We start from the raw sequence: 21833 nt of genomic DNA on the forward strand, positions 1-21833 counted from the left end.
GGAGTAGCAATTGAAAAAAGTTTGATGTTTCTATTTAATTAATAATATAAAAGTTTTTTTATTTAAATTACCATTCCATTGAAATATAACATTTATTGCTTATTCTGCTTCGAATAAGTTTGCCGCAAAAAAAACGTGTCAAAAAAATTAAGAACAAGAATATATATAATCGTTCTGTATGTGATCTGAAAAAAAATCTTTGATAGTCTTCTTTATTCCCACCGCGGTATGTGATGATAGAGATTGAGTTCGTTTTAGGGGACGATTCTCTACTCCCGTATCCATACATCTTCTAAAGAAGATTCGATCTCTTGTGCGTACGTGCGTGCGTACGTTCCAGTCGTGATTTAGACAAACGAGTAAGAAAACGAGCGAAATTTCCTGCAGGAATATTCCTCGAACGAGTTTCCCGACAAACTCGATCTAAGAAGCGAGAAGACTCATGCAACGAATGCAGATTATTGCGGATACATTCGAGCACGCAACGTGACAAGTGTGTGTCGCGTTTCTCTGTTTATCGATAGTTCTTCGATAAAAACATGTTCGCTCCTCAATACAAACACACACACACACACACACAAATACTTTCGTGTAAATTCAACATTTTCCGAAAAATAATTACGGTATTAAAAATAGGTATGTAAATAGCTACATATCTAAAACATGGCAATAAAATTCGTCACAATAACTATAAATCACTATAAATTACTATAGAAATTATATAATGTATATTTGCCATTACTTTATTCAAAATTGTATCTCGAGATACGAAATTAGATATGAATCAGAAATTATTGAGTTGTTTTAAAGACGCTGTCTAATATTTGACTTTAAAAATAATTTACAAAAGTCTGCTCCAATTTTTCTGACAAACATGTTTAAATTTTAATCAAAATATGTACAAATATTAATAAAATGTGTTAATAAAAAGTCGATTTTTTTCCGAAATAATTTTTTTTATATCTCAGCGAATATTATTACACATTTTATATTAATTTCTTTCGTCAATTACAAGAATAAGATTCTTTTTACATATTATAAAATTATACGAAAAAATTTACGGTACAAATACATGAAAATTTTTTTTACAGTGTATTTATTGTAAAACTGAAATATAACGACGTTAGAATATTTATTATAAAATTGTAAATTATGCACTTGTTTTATTGTTTATTAATGATTATGCATTTGTTTATGCATTAAAATATTTGAATAATTACTAATACTTCTTTGTAAAATATAATACAATAGCACTATAGAACAACACAAGGGCGCGCCATTTTTCCGATTTATGTTTAAAAAAATAATATAAAGTTTGTTTAAACTGGATTAATATTTTTTCACAGAAATTAGCTGATTAAAGCGTTAATTTGCTAATTAAATGTTAAAATAATAATATGTTAAAAAATTAAAATAGTAATATATGTTGTAAATAATATGTTATAATATCTTATTCTCGATTAATATTTTTTTGAGATCAGCTGATAACTGTCAAAAATATTAATCGAGTTTAAGGAATTATGACATATTATTTAAAACATATTATTATTTTAATTTTTATAACATATATATATTATTATAAAAATTAATTTGCAAATTAACTCCTTAATCAGCTGATTTCTGACAAAAAATATTGTAAGGTGTTAATTTGTTAATTAAATTTTAAAATAAAAATATGTTATAAAAATTAAAATAATAATATGTTTTAAATAATATGTTATAATTCCTTAAACTCGATTAATATTTTTGACAGTTATCAGCTGATTTCTATCAAAAAATATTAATCACAAATAGGGCATTATAACATATTATTTACAACTTATATATTACTATTTAATATTTTATAACACATTATTATTTTAAAATTTAATTAACAAATTAACACCTTATTATTATTTTTTGTCAGAAATCAGCTAAGGAGTTAATTTGCTAATTAATTTTTTAAATAATAATATGTTATAAAAATTACATTAATATGTTTCAGACACAATAACAGTACTGGTGTCTGACTGGCACTGCCAGTTATTCTCGCTAACAGTCGGAATTGCTCGGACCGCCGAGCCGAGCCGAGCTGAGCCGAGCCGAGCCGAGCCGAGCCGAGCTCCGAGCTTGCACGTACGCGGGTACGCCGCGACTTCTCCCACTTCGACCTTGGCCTTGGCGTGCTGCGCATCTCGTAACTGGCACAAACCTGTCTATAGTGTCTATTGCTAGATGCATTTTCGGTTCGCGATCAACGTTTGCGTGCTCATCGCCGGTCCGCGACAGTACGAGTGTGAGTTTAGTGTGTTTACGTACTTAATTATCGTACAAATTCGATCGCGTCGCAAAATTGTGTACCGACATCGCACGGGCGAGTCCGTTACGCGACGCGACGCCATTTCATGAGCGAGTCTATTTATGTACACGGGCGGATCGAATTACCGTTGCGCTTTCGACGCGAATTTCCGAAGTTTTTTGGCGTTGTCGATCCGATTTCTACGTCGTTGAATTGTGATATATAAAACATAGTGAAATGTAGTGCCCATTTCTTGGAACATCGGCGACTCCTGAGTGCGTCGTGAAGTAGTCGCCGCATCATCGTTCGATGAGATCTTCCGATAAGTGGGCGTTGAAAAAAGCGGCGACGCGAAAGCAGAGCATCGGTTTTATTCGCGCGCGAATAAGCTCTCGCGATTCTCGCGTTTTACCGAAACGCGTCGAAATGTGATATCTAAAATCTGGGCGTCGCCGTGCGTCGCGAACGAAAAAAAGTAACGCGAGTGCAAGTGTTTCGATGCTTCTACGAGGAGAGAGGAGGCCCGGGGAGGCATCGGGCAACGACGGAGCAACGATAGGGTAAATATAATTTACAATTTATTTCACTTTTCATTTGTTATTTGTGAGATTATCTATTTATCTTCGCGATAATAATTCAAATTTTACATTGTTGTATAATAATGATGAATATAAAATATCCTGGATTTTATATTTTGAAAAATACTTGGAATATTTAATAATAAATATAATAATTTTTTTAATAATTTAATAATAATAAATATTTGTATATGTATAAAGTACAATTTCGACATTGTATTTAAAAGATATGTAGATATAATTATTTATGTAATGTGTAACTAGATTCGTTTACTATTAAATATTTTAATTAAAATATTTAATAGTAAAAATAAATAGTAAAATATTTTAATTTAAATATTTTTTATAATTATTTTATCTTTTTTTAAAAAATATTTCTTTGCAAATTATGTAGTTTTTTAATATCTTAAAGTAAATAACAAAAATTAATTATGCGCATAATATAATCATTTTTTGAAACATTAAAATTAATATTTAAATTTTTAAATTAATTTTAATATTAAAAAAATGATTTGGAATATTATAAATGATTTAAATATTTTAATAATTGTTTTATATAATATTTATATTTACGTTTATATTTTACAGATTAACATTGTCTGCAATTCCGCACATCAAATTGGTGAGTGTTGAATTATTTAAAAAAAAATTTTAAGGTAATGTAGTGAAAATTATATTAGAAATATTTTAATACATTTATACATATATATATATATATATATATATATATAATTAAAAATAATTTTACATTATAAAAAATGACAAATTATAATTGTGAGCTAATTAACAGTCAAACATCGCTTAATTTATAAGCTATTGTGCATATATAGAAAATGCACTCGAATAGACAATGTAAGATATATTGTTCACCATCAAAAATATATATGTTTGTATCTTTTGATAAGTATAAAAATAAAAAAGGTAAATTTAGATATCAAATAATTTGCAAGAATTAAAATAAGAATAAAAAGAATTTTACCGATGCATCTATTATTGCAAATTATATTATAATTATCAGAGAAAAAAGGTTTATTCCTAATATTTTTATCTTATATATACTATATATATATATCAAATAATTTGCAAGAATTAAAATAAGAATAAAAGAATTTTACCGATGCATCTATTATTGCAAATTATATTATAATTATATTATAATTATATTATAATTATAATTATCAAAAAAGGTTTATTCCTAATATTTTTGTCTTATATATACTTATATATATATATATATATATATATAAAAATATTAGGAATAAACCTTTTTTCTCTGATAATTATAATATAATTTGCAATAATAGATGCATCGGTAAAATTCTTTTTATTCTTATTTTAATTCTTGCAAATTATTTGATATCTAAATTTACCTTTTTTATTTTTATACTTATCAAAAGATAATAAGCTTCTTAGAATTATTTTTATGATATAATTTATTCAAATAATTTATTTAAATAATTTATTTAAATAAATTATTTAAATAAATTATGTCATGAAAATAATTCTAAGAAACTTATTGAGTTACTTTTTAATGGAATTATCTACCTACATGTTTATTACTACAGTTGATAAAATAAGATATTACTATAAAAATAACGATTTTTTTTATATTGTTAATAAATTTTAAATATCCAAGTATTGAGAATTAAAAATAATTATACATTCTTGAGAATTCAAACAAATTTATATCTATTTATTTAAATACATTTTCCTTTTCTAAAAGAAGGTATGTTAAGTCGATTCTCGAAAGTCTCGAAGTATTGTTGCCTCTTTTCCGCGATGCTGATCAACTATCTCGATACGCGTTGTGCGTTATATTCATATTAGTATCAAGAGGTTGTCATCACTCATCACGAGGATTAGCAGTTTAACAGTTAGTTTACAATAAAATTAAATAAAATAATACTAATATGTTTTAAATTTGTTATATTTTAAACTTGATTAATATTCTTGACAGTTATCAGCTGATAATTATCAAAAATGTTAACCGAGTTTTGAATATAACATATTATTTAAAATATTATTATTTTATTTAATTTTATTATGGACAGCCTCTCATCAAAAGGCTGTCATCGCGAGGGTTAGCAGTTAGCAGTTTGACAGTTTGTTTAAAATTAAATTAAATAAAATAATAATATGTTTTAATACTTTAAGTTCGATTAATATTTTAGACAGTTATCAGCTGATTTCTGTCAAAAAATATTAATCGCGGAAAAACTATATATTATAAGTACATATTATAACATATTATATTATTTACAACTTATTATAATTAAAATCATAATATTTTGTAAATAATATAATATGTTATAATATTTTATCTGCGATTAATATTTTTTGACAAACATCAGCTGATAACTGTCAAAAATATTAATCGAATTTAAAATATTAAAATATATTATTTAAAACATATTATTTTATTTTATTTTAGTTTGTTTAAACTTTCAAATTGCTAATCCTCGAGATGACAGCTTCTCGATGCTAGGAATATAACGCACAATGCGAATCGAGACAGTCAATCAGCATCGCGGAAAAGAGGCAACAATTCTTGCGAGAATCGACTTAACATGCCTTTTTTGAGAAAGGGATAAAATTACACGAAAAAATTTACGGTATAAATATATGAAATTTTTTTTTACAGTATTTATTGTAAAATTGAAATATAACGACGTTAGAATATTTATTATAAAAATTGTAAATTATGCACTTGTTTTATTGTTTATTAATGATTATGCATTTGTTTGTGCATTAAAATATTTGAATAATTACTAATACTTCTTTGTAAAATATAATACATATACAATATGCTGAGTAAAAAATTTTTCTTTCATGTTCGTATATATATGTTTCATAATTACAAAAATTATAATTTACATTATAATAGTTTCTCCATTTACATTTACATACATTTTTTAGTGAATGATATATTAATATTTATTGCTATATTAATATTTTATGCTTATTTAAATTACAATGCTTAGATAAAAAGACTAATTTCTAAGTTTATTTTTGCCAATTAATTATAGATTAACGTGTCAGTTCAAAACTTTCGGGCAAACAATCAGTTAACAAAATTTCCGGCTAATTGAAACTTCTAGTTCCATTTGCCCTTTCAAAAGTTTGTCACGTGTCTGAATGAGGTGGATGACACATGGGAAGGATGATATGAAACGAGGACAAGCAGCTCTATATGTTTCTGTCGAATGTTGTTGGCGTATAATTTTAATAGTTGTATCTAGTTCCTCTAGGGGAATAGTTAAAATAATGCGTTTTATATTTCTCTTGATAAACTTCTGTGTGACTATTTTTGATTGTTTTTATTGCGTACGTATATAACCATCACATATACAGAGATATGTTCACTATCTTACATATTACTCATATATAATTTACGACATAATTTATTTACATATATAATTTACGAAAATGTTCCCTTCTACTCGAGGGAACAAGTTATGATATAATGTTTTAGTCGGTTGCGATGCATTTTTATCGCATTAAATAGTAATAACAATATAACAATATAATTTCGTAATCTCTATAGCGTATTTTAGAGTCGTTAAAAATTCCGTGAAATGTAACATAAAATATACAGACGTATTTGTATAAAATAAACAATTTATCATTTATATTGCGAGTAAGAATTGAAGAGCAAGTTCTGAAAATACTGGAATAATTTTAACGTATATTAAGCAAAAAATCGAAATGTATGTATATTTTTGTCATTCTTAAATCTTTATTTTCATACAAATTGCCTTCATTTTATTTAAATTGTTAGCTAGTATGTCTCGTCGTATTATTTTGTACCGGGCACTATATTTTTCTAATTTTTCGAAATTCGTTATCGTTTGGATACGCGAAAGCGGCTCGGTATCTTGCTCCTCAAACGAACGAAGTAAAACCCGCAGCATCGAATGCAATTTATTTTCCGGGAGATAATGTCCGTATCAGAACGTCTTTTTCCGTACTAGGCTAGGAAACGAACGTGCGACACCGAGACAAAGTGACAAAGCGGCAAAACGAGAGAAGAGCCGAAAGGAGACCAAGAGAAAGAACGCGAGATAGAGAATTGAATTTTCTACACATGCAAGCGCGGTTCTAAATAAACGGCATATACTGAAAGCAGTTTGAAACGCGAAGCCCGGGTTCTCTCATTTCGCTTCTTCAAAGAGCTAGTCTATAAAGACATTTTTTCCCCTTTAATGGTTAAAGAGCAATGGTCGTGTAGTCGTCTTTGAAACTCACGCCAACTTAGATATTGTAAACTCATGATTGTTATTTTTAAACGAGATTTCCATTGAGATTCATCCGACCGTATAAAGACGCGATCTCGGACTTTTGACATAAGCGTCAGTAAGTTACATGGCATATCTTTAATTTCTATTATCGACACTTTCATCTCTTGCTCGCAATATATTTAAATATTAAATATATATATTTTTTTTAATTTAAATATTATTCGATACAAACGTATTATCTCAAAATAATTTTTGAAAGCAAATTTTTTGAATCTGAAAAAAGTGGTTTTTTCAAAATTTTAATGTGATTGAATAGAAATGTTTTTACTATATGAAACTTTTGTATAAAACATTTTTTGATATCTGTGATAAGGATATCTCTATTTAATTACAATAAAATTTTGAAAAAATTATTTTTTTCAAAGATTAAAAAAAAACATAGCAATATTATATTATAAAATATATAGGACCAAAGAAACACTATCTCCAAGATATACACACGCGATATTATGTATTGATGAGCACACATATAAATGTGTTGCTTAGAATACATTTACTAAACTATCGATAAAAAATCTTGTTTTTTAATCCAACATATTTGGCGGCTTCTACTCTTTGGCCCGAATTGCGAGCAACCAGTTAAATTTATCGGCGACAGGAAAATAGATGAAGCGCCTCAAGAGAATTTTTCGATAAACGAACGGAAAAATACGAGGAAATATGATTTAACGCGAAAATGGGATCGATTATATCTGTAAATTACCGTAATAATGGATTTTGTTCTTGGGCATTCACGCGAATCGTTTGCCGAAAAATATATATGACAAACATTATTTTAATTCAAGCATCAGATATATTTTGTAATACCCGAAACTTTTACATTTTATTATAAATTAATATATTTTTCGCCCAATATACATTAAATTAAACTATATGAATCTTTAAAAGATTTAAAGAGCTATTAAATATTTCGAAACCAAAGATAATAAAGATTTGTGATTGTGTTACAACACAATTGACGCGTTATATAATCGGTTCAACGAGAAGTCGTCATACATCTGCAAACACACACATACTCACACATACATACATACATACATATATATATACATACACATTTATTCAGCTACATTTTACATAAAATATATAGTTTCAGAAGGATTTTGCATGTATCCAACTTATTTCTCGCAGGGTAATATTTTTGGTGAAGAGACTCTGGATATATAAAAGTCACACCTGTGTGAAGTTGGCACCTCATTTTTAAAAATATCAATTTTTTTTTAAGTTCTGAGTGCACCCTGAAGAGTTCTAGAGTTCCTTATTAATTTTAAAAATAGTTCTGGCGAATTAAGCTAAAAAAACAACTGATGAATTTTGGGGGTGCTAACTTCACAAAATGAAATCTTTAAATCAGCGATAACATCAAAAGTATTAAAAATAATTAATTTTGTCATTAGGATTTTTTTTAGAACTCTTGAGGTGCTACCTAGAATTCTCAACAGAACTGCCATAACAAAAAAAAAATTTTTTTTTTTTATATTTAAAATAAGAAAATTTGCGATAACTTTTTAAATATTGAAAATTTTTATTTTTAGAAATTTTTAGATCTGACATACAAAAATTTGCAAAAAAATTTTTTTAAAGTTCCGGCAGTTCTGTTAACAGTTCTGAGTAGCACTTCACGAGTTCTATCAAAAACTATGCTCGAAGCGCTAGGACCAATATTTAAAAAGTTATCGCAAATTTTTGTACGTCAAGACAAAAAATTTTAGTTTCGACGAATAAAAAAATTTTTTTAAATTCCGACAGTTCTGTTAACAGTTCTGGGTAGCACCTCACGAGTTCTATCAATAACTATTAATACTCGAAACGCTAGAACCAATATTTAAAAAGTTATCGCAAATTTTTGTCAGATCTAAAAATTTCTAAAAATAAAAAATTTTTTTAAAGTTCCGGCAGTTCTGTTAACAGTTCTGGGTAGCACCTCACGAGTTCTATCAATAACTATTAATACTCGAAGCGCTAGGACCGATATATAAAAAGTTATCGCAAATTTTCTTATTTTGAATATTAAAAAAAAATTTTTTTTTGTTCCGGCAGTTCTGTTGAGAGTTCTGGATAGCACCTCAAGAGTTCTAAAAGAAATCCTAATGACAAAATTAATTTTTTTAAATACTTTTGATGTTATCGCTGATTTAAAGATTTCATTTTGTGAAGTTAGCACCCCCAAAATTCATCAGTTGTTTTTTTAGCTTAATTCGCCAGAACTATTTTTAAAATTAATAAAGAACTCTAGAACTCTTCGGGGTGCACTCAGAACTTCAAAAAAAATTGATTTTTTAAAAAATGAGGTGCCAACTTCACAGAGGTAAAAGTCACTCCCTTTTTGTGTTTTGAAAAACTATGAGAGATACTTGTTTTTTTTTTTCAAAATATATAAAATATAATTTCGAGAGATTGTGTGTATAGCATATACATATGTAGTATACTTTTACATGAAGCGCCACATATCATCGTTTTTTTTTTCTTTTGAATACGTAATGCGAATACGTGTGTATACAGCGAGGAGGAAGAGGGGGAGGGGGCGAAGCACGTGTATAACGCGGAATAAATGGAGAATCCCGAAGGGGATTTGTTTGACGCGTCGCACGGTTAGGGTAGGTTCGCATCTCCCGTGCGGTCACCCCGTAGTGCTATCCATAAATCATAATTCGCTCGACAAAGTATAAGGCTCGAGCATCGTTACCGCGGACAGTGATGGAGTTTTTATAGTAGACTTTGCGCTACTCTTTTATTATCCGCATCGTATCGCAAGATTACTCAGTGTCTTCCGTCATTTCTCTAATTGTTCTCACGATGCGGGAGAACCGGGTAAAAGACTATGGCGATCAAATAAAAATGATCACATCGCATCGCATCACATATTTTTAAGGATTTTATCGTTTGACTTATCATCGGGAAAATAAATTAGATACGCGTCATCAATATGGAAAATAATATAGCAAATAGGCTGTAGATATGTACAACTAAATAACTTGATATTTTTCATATAATAATGAAATATCAACGAAAATATTGATTGAATAATGATGATGAAAATAATGATTAAAAACGAAGTGCGGAAAATGAATAGGTACACGTTCTCATATATTTACTTATAAACATATGAGAACAAAATGTTATAAATATACCAGCATATTCAACTGAATATTTATTGCAGGATGCAACATTATCGCATCCGAAAATATGACATTTTATGCTTTCGCTACGTCATAGAAAAATAGATCGATTAACTTACACGCGCGCAAACTTAGGAAAATGGAGTTTTGAGAAATGAAGATTACTTACCAGTATCACTAAAATATGTAACTGAAAAGTTCTAGCAGATGGAGAAGTATCAAAGTTATACATATTGTCGATATACATATAATTCCTTCGGGAAACAAAGTTTTGTCATATCGATATGCATTCTTCATATGGGGCGCGGCTTAGGAAAAGGAAAGCAAACACAAGCGTCGCGGAAATACGAGAGGACGGAACTTGCCGAGCTGTATGTCCAAGATGATCTCATAGGTATGCACGAAGCACAACGAGTGTCGAACTATAGTCAATTACAGTCCATAATTACGGGATTGGTCATGCTGAGTTTAGCCGTGTCTCATTAGCCCGGTTCTTCCCCCTGCAACTAACTTGCCCGCTGGTCGTCTAATTTGGAAAGTTGTTTAACTGAAAGCGCTTACCTATGCATCCCGGATTGGGGACACCGCGCGCTCGATGTGGATACATATGTTCGAGGGATAGAGATTGTATGTGTGTCTCTCTCGGGAGACCAAGTCTGATATTCGCGTTGTGGCACGACGATCGGGCTATATACTTCAACTTGAGTTTTCATCGAGTAAACATTTATAATGAGTGATACCCAGAAAATCCCCCTTTTGAGCAGAAATAAAAATATATTTAAAAAATATCAGATTTTTAAAGCTAATTTTTTACCGATTACAAATATACTATCATGAACAGTTACGAATCAATAAAATAATACAAGTTGGTTATTTTATAATTAAAATTCATTAACATCAATTGTATAACAATAAGGAAACTGATAAAATAAAATTTTTTGACAGGATTTATATTATCGCGCGCTATTGTTGTTTGTTGCATCATAACATCGAAATATTACGAATATTTCCTTGACTTTTTATTACGCACCATCTATAACAAAAATAATAATAACATTACAAAAATTTTATTGATATTTGTGTATATATATATATATATATATATTGCAGTCAAATAACGATTGCAATGTTTTATTTTATTCAAAAAAATCACGTTTACTATTTACAAATTAGGCAACTTAACTGGAACTGTTCATAATATCTTGAAAGTTAGACGTAATAGTTTATTTGCAAATAATGATCTATTTTTGGAAATCTTTCCCATGGTATCTTACTCCAATACAAATTTTATTTGCTGAAAAGGAGATTTAAGGGCATCACTTTTTATTTACACTTATTCTTTTTCTTTTTTTTTCGCGATTGTTACTTCCCTGTCATTTACCACTTGATTATTTCGAAATATTTCCAATTTAAATATTCGCCAAATTTTTATAAAATAATACGGGCTTACAGAAACGTTATGTATTAAAAAAAATTTCCAAACACATTCAGCGCAGCTGTAGTAAATATGGTTGACAATATTTATCCGCGTATTCCGGTATATTGTTCGCCACAAATAGCTCGTGTGTTTCAAGCATTACGCTTACCGGAATTATTACATATTTTTATTTTATACGTCACATTTTTCCGGCGTTGTATCAATATACATAATATTCTAAAAAAAAGAAAAAAAAAAATGATAGATGCGAACACTTCGTATTCCCGAAACAAGTTCGATTGCATAGAGAAGAGCGTGAGTCGCGAAACGTTTAACTAAAACTCGCGAATTTATCACATCGGAGGTCACATTGCGGTGAACAATGGCACATCTATTTAACTTGCTTCTGTGCTTGCGCGGAAAATGGAAAGATAAGCTTGCAGGATTTATACGTCAACGGGGGCATTTCATCGATGATCGACGCGTATATATATTACGATACGCGATCGCGATATACCGCGACGCATCGATTCTCCGTTCACCAAATTGACACGCTTCGATCGGGGCACATTTTTTTTCTAATCGGAAATTTAAAATCCGAATTGATTAAGGATCTCCCTTTCGCGCACGTTACAGTATTGGTAATGATATGCGGACGCAAGCGCTCTCGCGATTAGTTAGCGCGGTGTCGGCGAATTGCGCTGCGGCAAATAGTGCTTGCAGACCATTCGATGGCACATTGCGGTCCCCAATATGCAAATCAAAATAGGTCCGGAACCGCTTCCGAATGTAATTTACGGCAACGAAACGCTCGGCCGTGCCATCCGCCGGACTTTGCCAGAAAATGCATTACGACTTGAATAGCCTGACCGCCTGTTTTTCGATGTCGCGCGTAATTCGTTATCGGTGTGGTTAAAGCACATTGTTAGGAAATTATTAGAACGAAAGCTACGATTATTAATGTGGAACGAGCATCGTTTATACATTCTGAAGAATGCAATATATATATAACAATATTACATTATTTTTTAATTAATTCTTTTAATTTTCGAAAATATTCTATCAGAGTCGCCGCGAATTTATCTGTTTTCGATAATCCAGATTTTCGGATTATAATTACGTCAAATTTTATTACCTATAAATTTTATTAACTATATTACTTTGTCAAAAATCTCGTGATTCGACATAATTTTTATGGTATTATTTATAAATTATGCATTATCTTGATTTAGAGCGCAATTTTTAACGATTCGCAATTTTTTACCAAAAAATAGAAATCAGCAAAAATGATATGACGTAATAAAGAAAATTGCAATTGTACGATGATGTATCGCATGTAATCTATATCATCTATATTGCCGCATACGACCTACTTTACGAGAGATCCGTAAATAATATTTTACATATTTACGTTGATACTTTCGTTTATATTGTCTAGATAAATTTCCAATTAATTTGATCACGAACATGCTAGACACGTCGGTTATTCAGATAGAGACACGTAGATGAGTGGATTGATACTGCAACGCGCGTGTCATTACAACACCCGTATTTTTTTTTTTTACATAAAGCATCATTTATATAAAGAATTGCAAAATGAAAAAAAAATACAATAGCGGGACGCTATGGGAATTTACGCTATGTCGTGCGTATACGATATACGCTATCATCTAATTTATTTTCTGCCTGGTAATGGTAATGCGAACGCATTCTCTCTCTCGCGGGGATTATATGCTATATCGTTCGCGCGGCGTAAAAAGGCGCGGCCGGCTTTTAATATTGCCGATCTTACTATTCGCGTCAATTATTCCTTTCGATCGGCAACGCGTCGAGGAGGCTCTCCGTTAGCTCGATTATGTGCCGATATCGATTCTCGCGCCTGACACGCACGCAGGAATCGAATCCGGCCGCGGTTCGATGGCGTAACGCCACGTTATCATTTTTAGAAACCACCTGACCGACGATTTTTGATGAACCAGTCTTGATGAACAATATTTGTCGAACGCGCCGGAATGAAATATACTCGCGATACCGAAATTTATTTCCTCGAATCGCGTAAAATATATGTATGTATATATCGGGAATATACTGACTCGGGGGTTCGGGTTAAATTTACATGCGACTTTGTTTCAAGCTAACGTTACATCATCAGCTTTAAATCGTTTCTTCGTCTACATGTTGCAAAATGTGCCACGCTGTGAGATGCAGCAACGATAAACAACATAAATTGTTATTTACGACTACGATGTTGTATTTCGTATGATTATTTATAGCGCAAATGTTACAACGCCATCTGATAAGAATGCGACGCACGATGTATATAAAACTATGAACTACATAGTATATATAGACTATGATTTTTATATCAATCGATATAATATCGCTTTCGATGTGTATTATGTATATCATGTATTATGTAAACGTAAACGTTATATTACGAGAATTTATTTCTATTAATATATCCCTATTATAGGACAGTTATTTCATAAATTGTGTTTGATCACTCAATATGCTAATTCATATATAATATGATCTCCATCTGATACAATTATCCAAATGACACTCACATATTCCGTAATGAGAGTATACTTTTTCGAATAATGTCAAGCGTAGGTACTATAAAAATTGTTTTGCTTACAAAAGTAATATTATCAGAAACTGAGAAAAAAGATAATCCATTAACTCAATTGCCATACTAATTCAACTCTGTCATTATTGCTACTTTATATTAAAAATTGCATATCCAATGAAGTACAATAGTATAAAATATGGTTGTAGGGTCTCTATATTTTCATAAAGAGGATTTTTCAACATTTATTTTAAATATATATGTATTTCATATATTACAATTATACATATCCTATATATAAAAGTAAATTGTCACAAAATTATTTATATATGAAAGTCTTTCCCTTTTACATATATATTTAATTACGATATAGAAACAAATAATGGAAACAATAGTACGGTAAAAAAAGAATTAAGAAAAATATTTAATTTTCATGAAATGTTATTTGATTATTTTTATGAAAAAAAAGTATAAATTATTATATGTGCACTTCACGTATAGATTTTACCAAGGGGTAAACCGCTGACCAAAATTGTGTACACCAATGCCTACTAATGCCCAATTATTGGGCATTACTGTACCCTAGTAATGCGTAATAATGCCTAACCTAACCCTAACCGCTTATAATAAACATGAAAATTTCTCTAAATTTCAAGTATAAAAAATATATTATTTATGAGGCGCATTGGACGAAAAGCTCGAACAAAACTATTTCTGTTCTAAAAAAATAATAATGACGTTAATTAATAGCTAATAAAACCCGGCTAGTAATGCCCATTAATGTACACTAATGCCCACCAATGCCCACTAATGCCCACTAATTCCCCAAATCTGTACACCGCAATGCCCTCGGATTTTACCGAAAATGATAGGCATTGTGAAATGTGCTATTATTGCAATCAAAGCCAATAAATTCAATTAATGAGAGAGTGTTGAAAAATAAACACATATGTTAAGCAAATATTACAAGCATGCGATTATACTTTGTTATATATATTTACGTGAGAGCATTGAGATATGAATTGCAATTTCACGTCAATGTTACAATGAATGCGCCTGCGGCATTGCACATATACGTAAATGTCTAACGAACGAAATTCGTGGAATATTTCGATTCTCTTCGGTATCACAAATTATAGCATTAAATAAATTATACATATTCTCGCTACTTATATACGTCATAATAATCCCATGCAAATTACATCTATCAAATTTTAGAACACAGACACATATAATAGCCTTTGATATTTCTATAAAAATTTTCTGCAAATCTCGTATTTTTAATTTGCATAATGTAATTAAATCCCCCCCCTCTCTCTCTCTCTGTAAATTATTCTGTCATCACTTTTGAGAGATAATGCAATTAAAATATTAAGAGAAATAGATTTTGCATAATCATTTCCTGTCATAATATCATTGAAAGCGCATCGAATTAAATGTCGTGAATAAATGAAAACTATGAAGTTTATCAAGCGCGATTATCGAAATCATCAAGTATATTACGAAAAGCAGCACAGAGACCGATCATTAATTCATTTGACGGAAAATGAAATATATTTTCGAAATGTTTGGATTGTTTGTTTGAATTCGCGGCACCATTGATGACGAGTGTAAATGTAACGCCCCAGTGTATGTGAAATTGACAAAAAGGTCCTCTAGTACCTGACGAGCAACTGGGACAATTGCTGCACAAGTGGTTCGTGCAACAAACGTTAGTATATGTGTCGAAAATTGTTGTACGCCTGACAGCCTGTCCTTCGACATATAACTGTATTTTTTCCCTTTCTTTTTTTTTTCTTTCGATTACACAGGTGCAAGTCGTTTTCCGCTCGTAATAATTAAGAGCTGTTTCGGCGCTCTGTTCATATTCGTACACATAAAATGATTTAACGGATAGTTAAATGGAATTAATTATTATTCCGTGAGAACACGAAAGTGGCTATTTAACAGGCGCGAAAACGATGTATTATGACCCGCGTACGCGTTCTATTTAACGTGAAATTCAAGGCTATTACTCGACGGAAAAGTTATGCAACGTGCGTAATTCTCTCCTCCTAAAATGCGCACCTCTTTTATCAATGAGAACGTTTCGAAAGTTTCATTTAGCGCAGTTTAGCCATTAAAAAATGAGACAGTCTTTCGCGTTGACGAAATTTGTACTCAAAAACTAATCGCTCGAATCGCTCAGAGAGAAAATGAAAGAGAGAGAGAGAGTTTCTTTTTTAAACCATTCTTTAAAAAAAATGTTACATTTAACCGAAAAAAGATTACTTTCATAGCTTTTGCACGGTCTTGCCGCAACGGGTAAATGCATATTCCTTAAAAGGAGAAATTTCTTAACTTGGAGTGATCGCACGGATGACATTAGTCATCCACGTGTGCACAAGTCTACAATTTTTAATTAATATAAATTTAAGTTTAATGCTTAATATATGTATTTAAATAAGTAATATGCTCGTAACATGTATTTTTACATTTTAATTCGTCTTTTAAAAATGATTAATTCATTTCTTAACTCCAGATAACATTAATCATTCACGTACACAACGCTTCGTATGCATGCAACGTGAGTAATTCGCTGATTCTCTCCTCCTAAAATGCATACCTCTTTTATCAATGGGAACGTTTCGAAAGTTTTCTGGCTCAAATAGCGTAATTTAGCCATTAAAAAATGAGACAATTTTTCGCGTTGACGAAATTCGTACTCAAACTAATTGCTCGAATCGCTGAGAAAGACATCCCATTTAACTTCACGATCGCTCTAGGATTAAAAAAAGTATTCTGTAAAATAAAACTTTTAACCTTCCTATCGGATAAAATCCCTTCGTCGCGTAATATTTGATTAATATGAAATAACTGAGAGTGATACAAGAGATTCATATTTATCTACGTGATATATTATTCTCATGCGTTAAGAGAGAAAAGTCTGTTATATATTCTATAAATATTACTGAATATCGACAGAGTGAGAATATTTATTTTCATTTCATTTTGCTGGTTTATTGCAACAATATAATTCATGCGTTATCGATCGTTCTTTACATTGACATTGTGCAATAAATGCGCAAAAGATGTGAAACAATGAGCCGTATCGAATGAAAGCAAGTGTTTCTCGTATAAAGAATAATTAACGCGACACGTGCGATCGACAAGCGGCGTATTGTTACCGGCGGTATCCCGATGCTGTAACAATTATTAAAAGCTCCAAACTCCAAACTAACAACGCGCGAGTTTTGTTGTTGTAATGTTGATTAATGTGATTCGCGCGGAATTTTCGACATTGCCGAAATACCATTGCCAAGAGTCGATTCGCGCTCATCCGTTTGTAGTCGAGCGAGCTGAAATAAATTTGAGATTCTATGGATTTAATTATATAATTTATTTAACACACACATATTTGTAATTTACGCTCTTACGTCTGATAAATTTTATTTATATATTTGTTACCGGATAATCCGTCTTATCAATTGGGTCAAAGAGGGACTCTCGGTCCTCTGAGGGATTCTCGCAGTGATCGTCGCTTTTAATGAATCCGATTTAGGGCGCTGAGAGAGAGACTCAATTAGACTATGCCCAAAGAGATTCAAATGGCCGAGGCTCTGAGATTCGAGACAACCGCAAGGGTCAATTGCATAATCTGACATTGTCGGAGCAGCTCGGTTTTATCAACCGCCCACTCGTCCAAACTCGAGGACTCGAGGGACGTTATTCTTAAGAGGGTAGGAGGGAAGATACGAGCAACTAAAATCTAATTTCCTTATTTTCGCCGTAAACATTCTCCGTTCGAGAAAATTATTCGCTTAAATCGGTCTTCGTCGGACTTTTAATTGATCGCGAACGGATTGTTGAGAAGTTTAATTGCAAGGAACGCTGTAGCTCGAGAACCCCGCGCGAGGAAACGCGCGGAATTGAATTTCGCAGGAGTGTCCAAAGGGTCAACTCTGTGCATTCTCCGTTTCTGCATCCTTGGTTTCTCGGTCCTCCGCGATCTCTGACTGACGGGCGAAAAACGAGATAGGAAGAAACGAAAGTGCCGGGCGAACCTCTAATTTGATAGAAAACCGCGATAATTACGGTAATTGGTTGCGAATAAACGTGCACTGCATGCGACATCGAAATGACTATAGTCGGCCGGGTCATTAGCAGAGCGTCTATTCTCGCAACTGTTTCCGTAGCAGCGAGAGCATTATGTTGCGTATTATTAATGAACATACACGTCAACCTTTCCAGTCAAATCAAAGACAATTTTCCGTAGCTGGATTAACTGCTCCTTTAGATTAGATGTGTGTGTGTGTTTGTGTGGATATGTGTATGTGAAAGAGAGAGAGAGAGAGAGAGAGAGAGAGAGAGAGAGAGAGAGAGAGAGAGAGAGAGAGATCTATTAGGGATATTCCTTTGTGAAATTTGAAATAATAATGCTTTAAGCATTATTATTTATACACACATTATAGTAAATTGATGTACTACATGGGATACTCGATATGTAATAAGAAAAAATATAAAAAATATTTAAAATTATAAATATATATAAAATTGTTCAAATCAAGAGCATATTATTCATTTAATAATTATTATAACTCTTGTTACACACATTTATTAGATATAATTGTGCATTATTATATTTATTATTGGAAAATATCACATTTATCTCATTAATCGTTTCCATTAAACTTAGTCTCTATTTACAATTACATAATATTTGCATATCTCTTGTATGTGCACAGTCCTATGTTTAACATATAATTTACTTATTAGTAGATATATGTATATATGTGTGCTTCTGTACAATCAAGCTTCACAAATTACAACGATTGTTGAATCTACAATATATTGCCTTCCATGTAAGAAGTCGGATTATAATTGAGATAACCGAGATGTATGTCTCGATACGAATATCTCAAATTGGCTTGATTGGTGAATAATGTTGGATAATTGTCTCTCTTTAATATTTGCATATCCTCCTTATGATGACGATTCAATTTAGAGAACACAAAAGTAATGATACATCTTCTGTACATTCGCAATAATAATTGAATTAAATATGCAAAACGTGTCAATTTACGAATAAAATATATAAATACATTTACATTTCTCACGAATCATTTTGATTTACACATATAATATGCGTTCTTTTGAATCATGTGTGCTTTTAGTTATGTCGGGATCGTTTCCGGTTTCGGAGATATATATGATGCTTTAAAGTATAATAATTTTCACCATCTGAAAATTACATTTATTGTTCATGGGCACGCATAAAAAATAAGATCAAGGTTATACATTCAACAGTAGACAGTCAGAGATTCGTAAAAGCATATTGTTGAATTTATTTTCAAAGCAAGCTGAATTAAATGTTAATGACAGACTATAGCGTACGTAAATATAAATATTATAAAGAAAGAACAAATAATTTTTATTTACAGTGATAGTTATAACAAAACAATTCAGTATAATTATGATTAAAATAGTGACTCGTGAGATATAAATTTTTGTAAGTAATTATCCAAAGACATGTGATAGCGTTATTATAATATTTTTTTATTTAATTTTACAACAATTTTTTGTAATTTAATTCTACGAAACATTGAGACTAGAGGAGTCACGATTGCTATACTGATCGCGATAATTGTCAAGTCAATTATTAGATTATAATTGACAGAAATTATATGCGCATTATAACTCTTGAAAAATTATTTCGTTTGTTACTCTATGAAATTTTTAGTCATCAAGGGACATAGTATGTTATTTTTGTACATACCTATATACATATGTCATGATGTGTCTGTGTAATGTTGGGTGCGCTGCTCATTGCGCGATGGATACATTTTTCATGTTTTGTTATTAAAATAATTACGTGTTAACAAATTGCGAACGAGGATTTTAATTGCAGGCGATATGCGGAATACGAAATGTGTATGTTATCCTCATTTTCAATGCGTAGAGATAAGCTATATAGTCGTGTAATTATTAAAGTGCAATAATACATGATCTATATTTCGCGCATGCACAGTTTGGAATATGTGAAAATAGATTATTCTTGTACAAAATAAACATATTTTCAAGTCATATAAAAATGTTTGATACAATGTGCAATAAAAAATGCAAAATATATATATTTTTTAAATTATTAGAGATAATGATACAATTTCTTTTGTTTTAAAATATTTTTTCTTAAAAAAAAGTAGGTTACTGTTAAACTCTCTAAGGGAGAAAAAGGAATCTATCTCATTTTTCTGAAATTATACACATATATTTCCATTTACTTAAATTGACACTTCCGTTATGTAAAACTAAAGTAAAATTTTTAAAAAGTAAATATGAAATATTTGATGCTTTTTAAAATGATATATTACTCGCGAGAAATTCTCAAAGAAAGTGCAAATTTTTGAAGAATTACAAATTATCCTATTTAAAATTATACATAAGCTTTGTTTTGAAAATAGCGGAAAGTGTCGTGTATACGTATACAATACACGCTGCAGAAATTCGAGTGTCTGAAAAAAAAAACCACAATATTACACTTTGTGTGTTTCTTTCTAGGTCGAGACGTGAAGAAAGGGGCGCGGCGCGTGGTCGCGCGTTCCTGAACGAAGATCAACAAGTAGCAGAGTGATATAGTGGGGGAGACGTAGTGGGAGAGAGACTCTGTTGTGTGCCATTGGCGAGAGGGGGGGGGGGGATAGAGCGAGGCCGAGCGGGTGGGGATACGCACGGCGCGGCACAGTGTTGTACGGGCGGAGGGGGAGGATTCTGGGCTGACGGGCGGGAAGGGAACCGAGCTGAACGCGTTCCTGTAGCTGGCTTCAGTCGGTTAGGCGCGTTTGCACGGCGTCGGTCTTACTTGGATGTGTTTGAGATAAACGAGTTTTCTCGCCGGGACGACGAGACGTTAGCGCGTGGCGTCGCGAGAGTTAGTTATACGGGATTAATAAACGCGAGTGTGCGATCGAGTGTGTTTGCGTTTCGCTTGGTTTTTCATTCGCAAAGAGAGTGGGACATCGCGATGAGAGGCGCGTGTGCAGGTGGTGTGTGGTGATCGTTGAAACTGATTGCGCGACGAGAGAGAGAGAGAGAAGAAGGCGAGGCTTCTTCGAAGAAAAAAAGGATAGAAGAGGAGAAGAGGAAACTCATCGACGAGATGATGGGAAAATGTATCGCGCGATCCTGCGGGACGAGACTGCTACCTGCTGCCTTCGTCGCCCTGCTATTCTGCGGAACTTTCGGTGAGTGAAGCATATCTTTCTCGTAAGGTTATGGCGTTCGTTACAAGACGCCGTTTCTTTGTGTGTCTCGTCCATGTGTTTAAATCCGTGCTCACCGCGCATGCGCGAGCGCGATGCGCCTGCGTGTTGGTGTATATATGTGAAAGTACTAGGGGGGGAGGTAGAAGGAGAGGGATCTTTCTCACAGCGGGGCCTTAGGCCGGGGACTTATTTACGAACCGCCGCGATTCGTCGAAACGAAGCTACGCGTTTCTGCGTGCTTCGCGTTGCGGTCATGCTCTCTTGTCGTTAGACCGACATGCCCGGGAAGACGAAGGAAAGGTAAAACGCGTACTATGGGGAGAGAAGAGAGGA

General features: G+C 31.9%; 1 protein-coding gene and 1 long non-coding RNA gene across 3 annotated transcripts in view; both read left to right on the forward strand.

Annotated features, from left to right (window-relative positions):
- The first annotated feature begins 2213 nt into the window (after window positions 1-2213).
- Window positions 2214-20911, forward strand: LOC145942179 (uncharacterized). Its single transcript, XR_014426317.1, has 3 exons — window positions 2214-2838; window positions 3445-3478; window positions 20797-20911. It is a non-coding gene; the product is annotated as an uncharacterized LOC145942179 (long non-coding RNA).
- A 123-nt stretch (window positions 20912-21034) lies between these two features.
- The window catches only part of Shg (DE-cadherin), a 137376-nt gene continuing 136577 nt past the window's right edge, over window positions 21035-21833 (forward strand). For both annotated transcript variants that reach the window (XM_083048655.1, XM_083048666.1), the window contains exon 1: window positions 21035-21479. In XM_083048655.1, coding sequence (XP_082904781.1) covers window positions 21395-21479 — 85 coding nt within the window. In that variant the 5' untranslated portion in view covers window positions 21035-21394. The remainder of the gene's footprint in view (window positions 21480-21833) is intronic.

This window comes from Prenolepis imparis, unplaced genomic scaffold (assembly GCF_030444845.1).
Source record: "Prenolepis imparis isolate NDT839.2.m4 unplaced genomic scaffold, iyPreImpa1.0 SCAF_1, whole genome shotgun sequence".
Classification (NCBI taxonomy): Eukaryota; Metazoa; Arthropoda; class Insecta; order Hymenoptera; family Formicidae; genus Prenolepis; species Prenolepis imparis.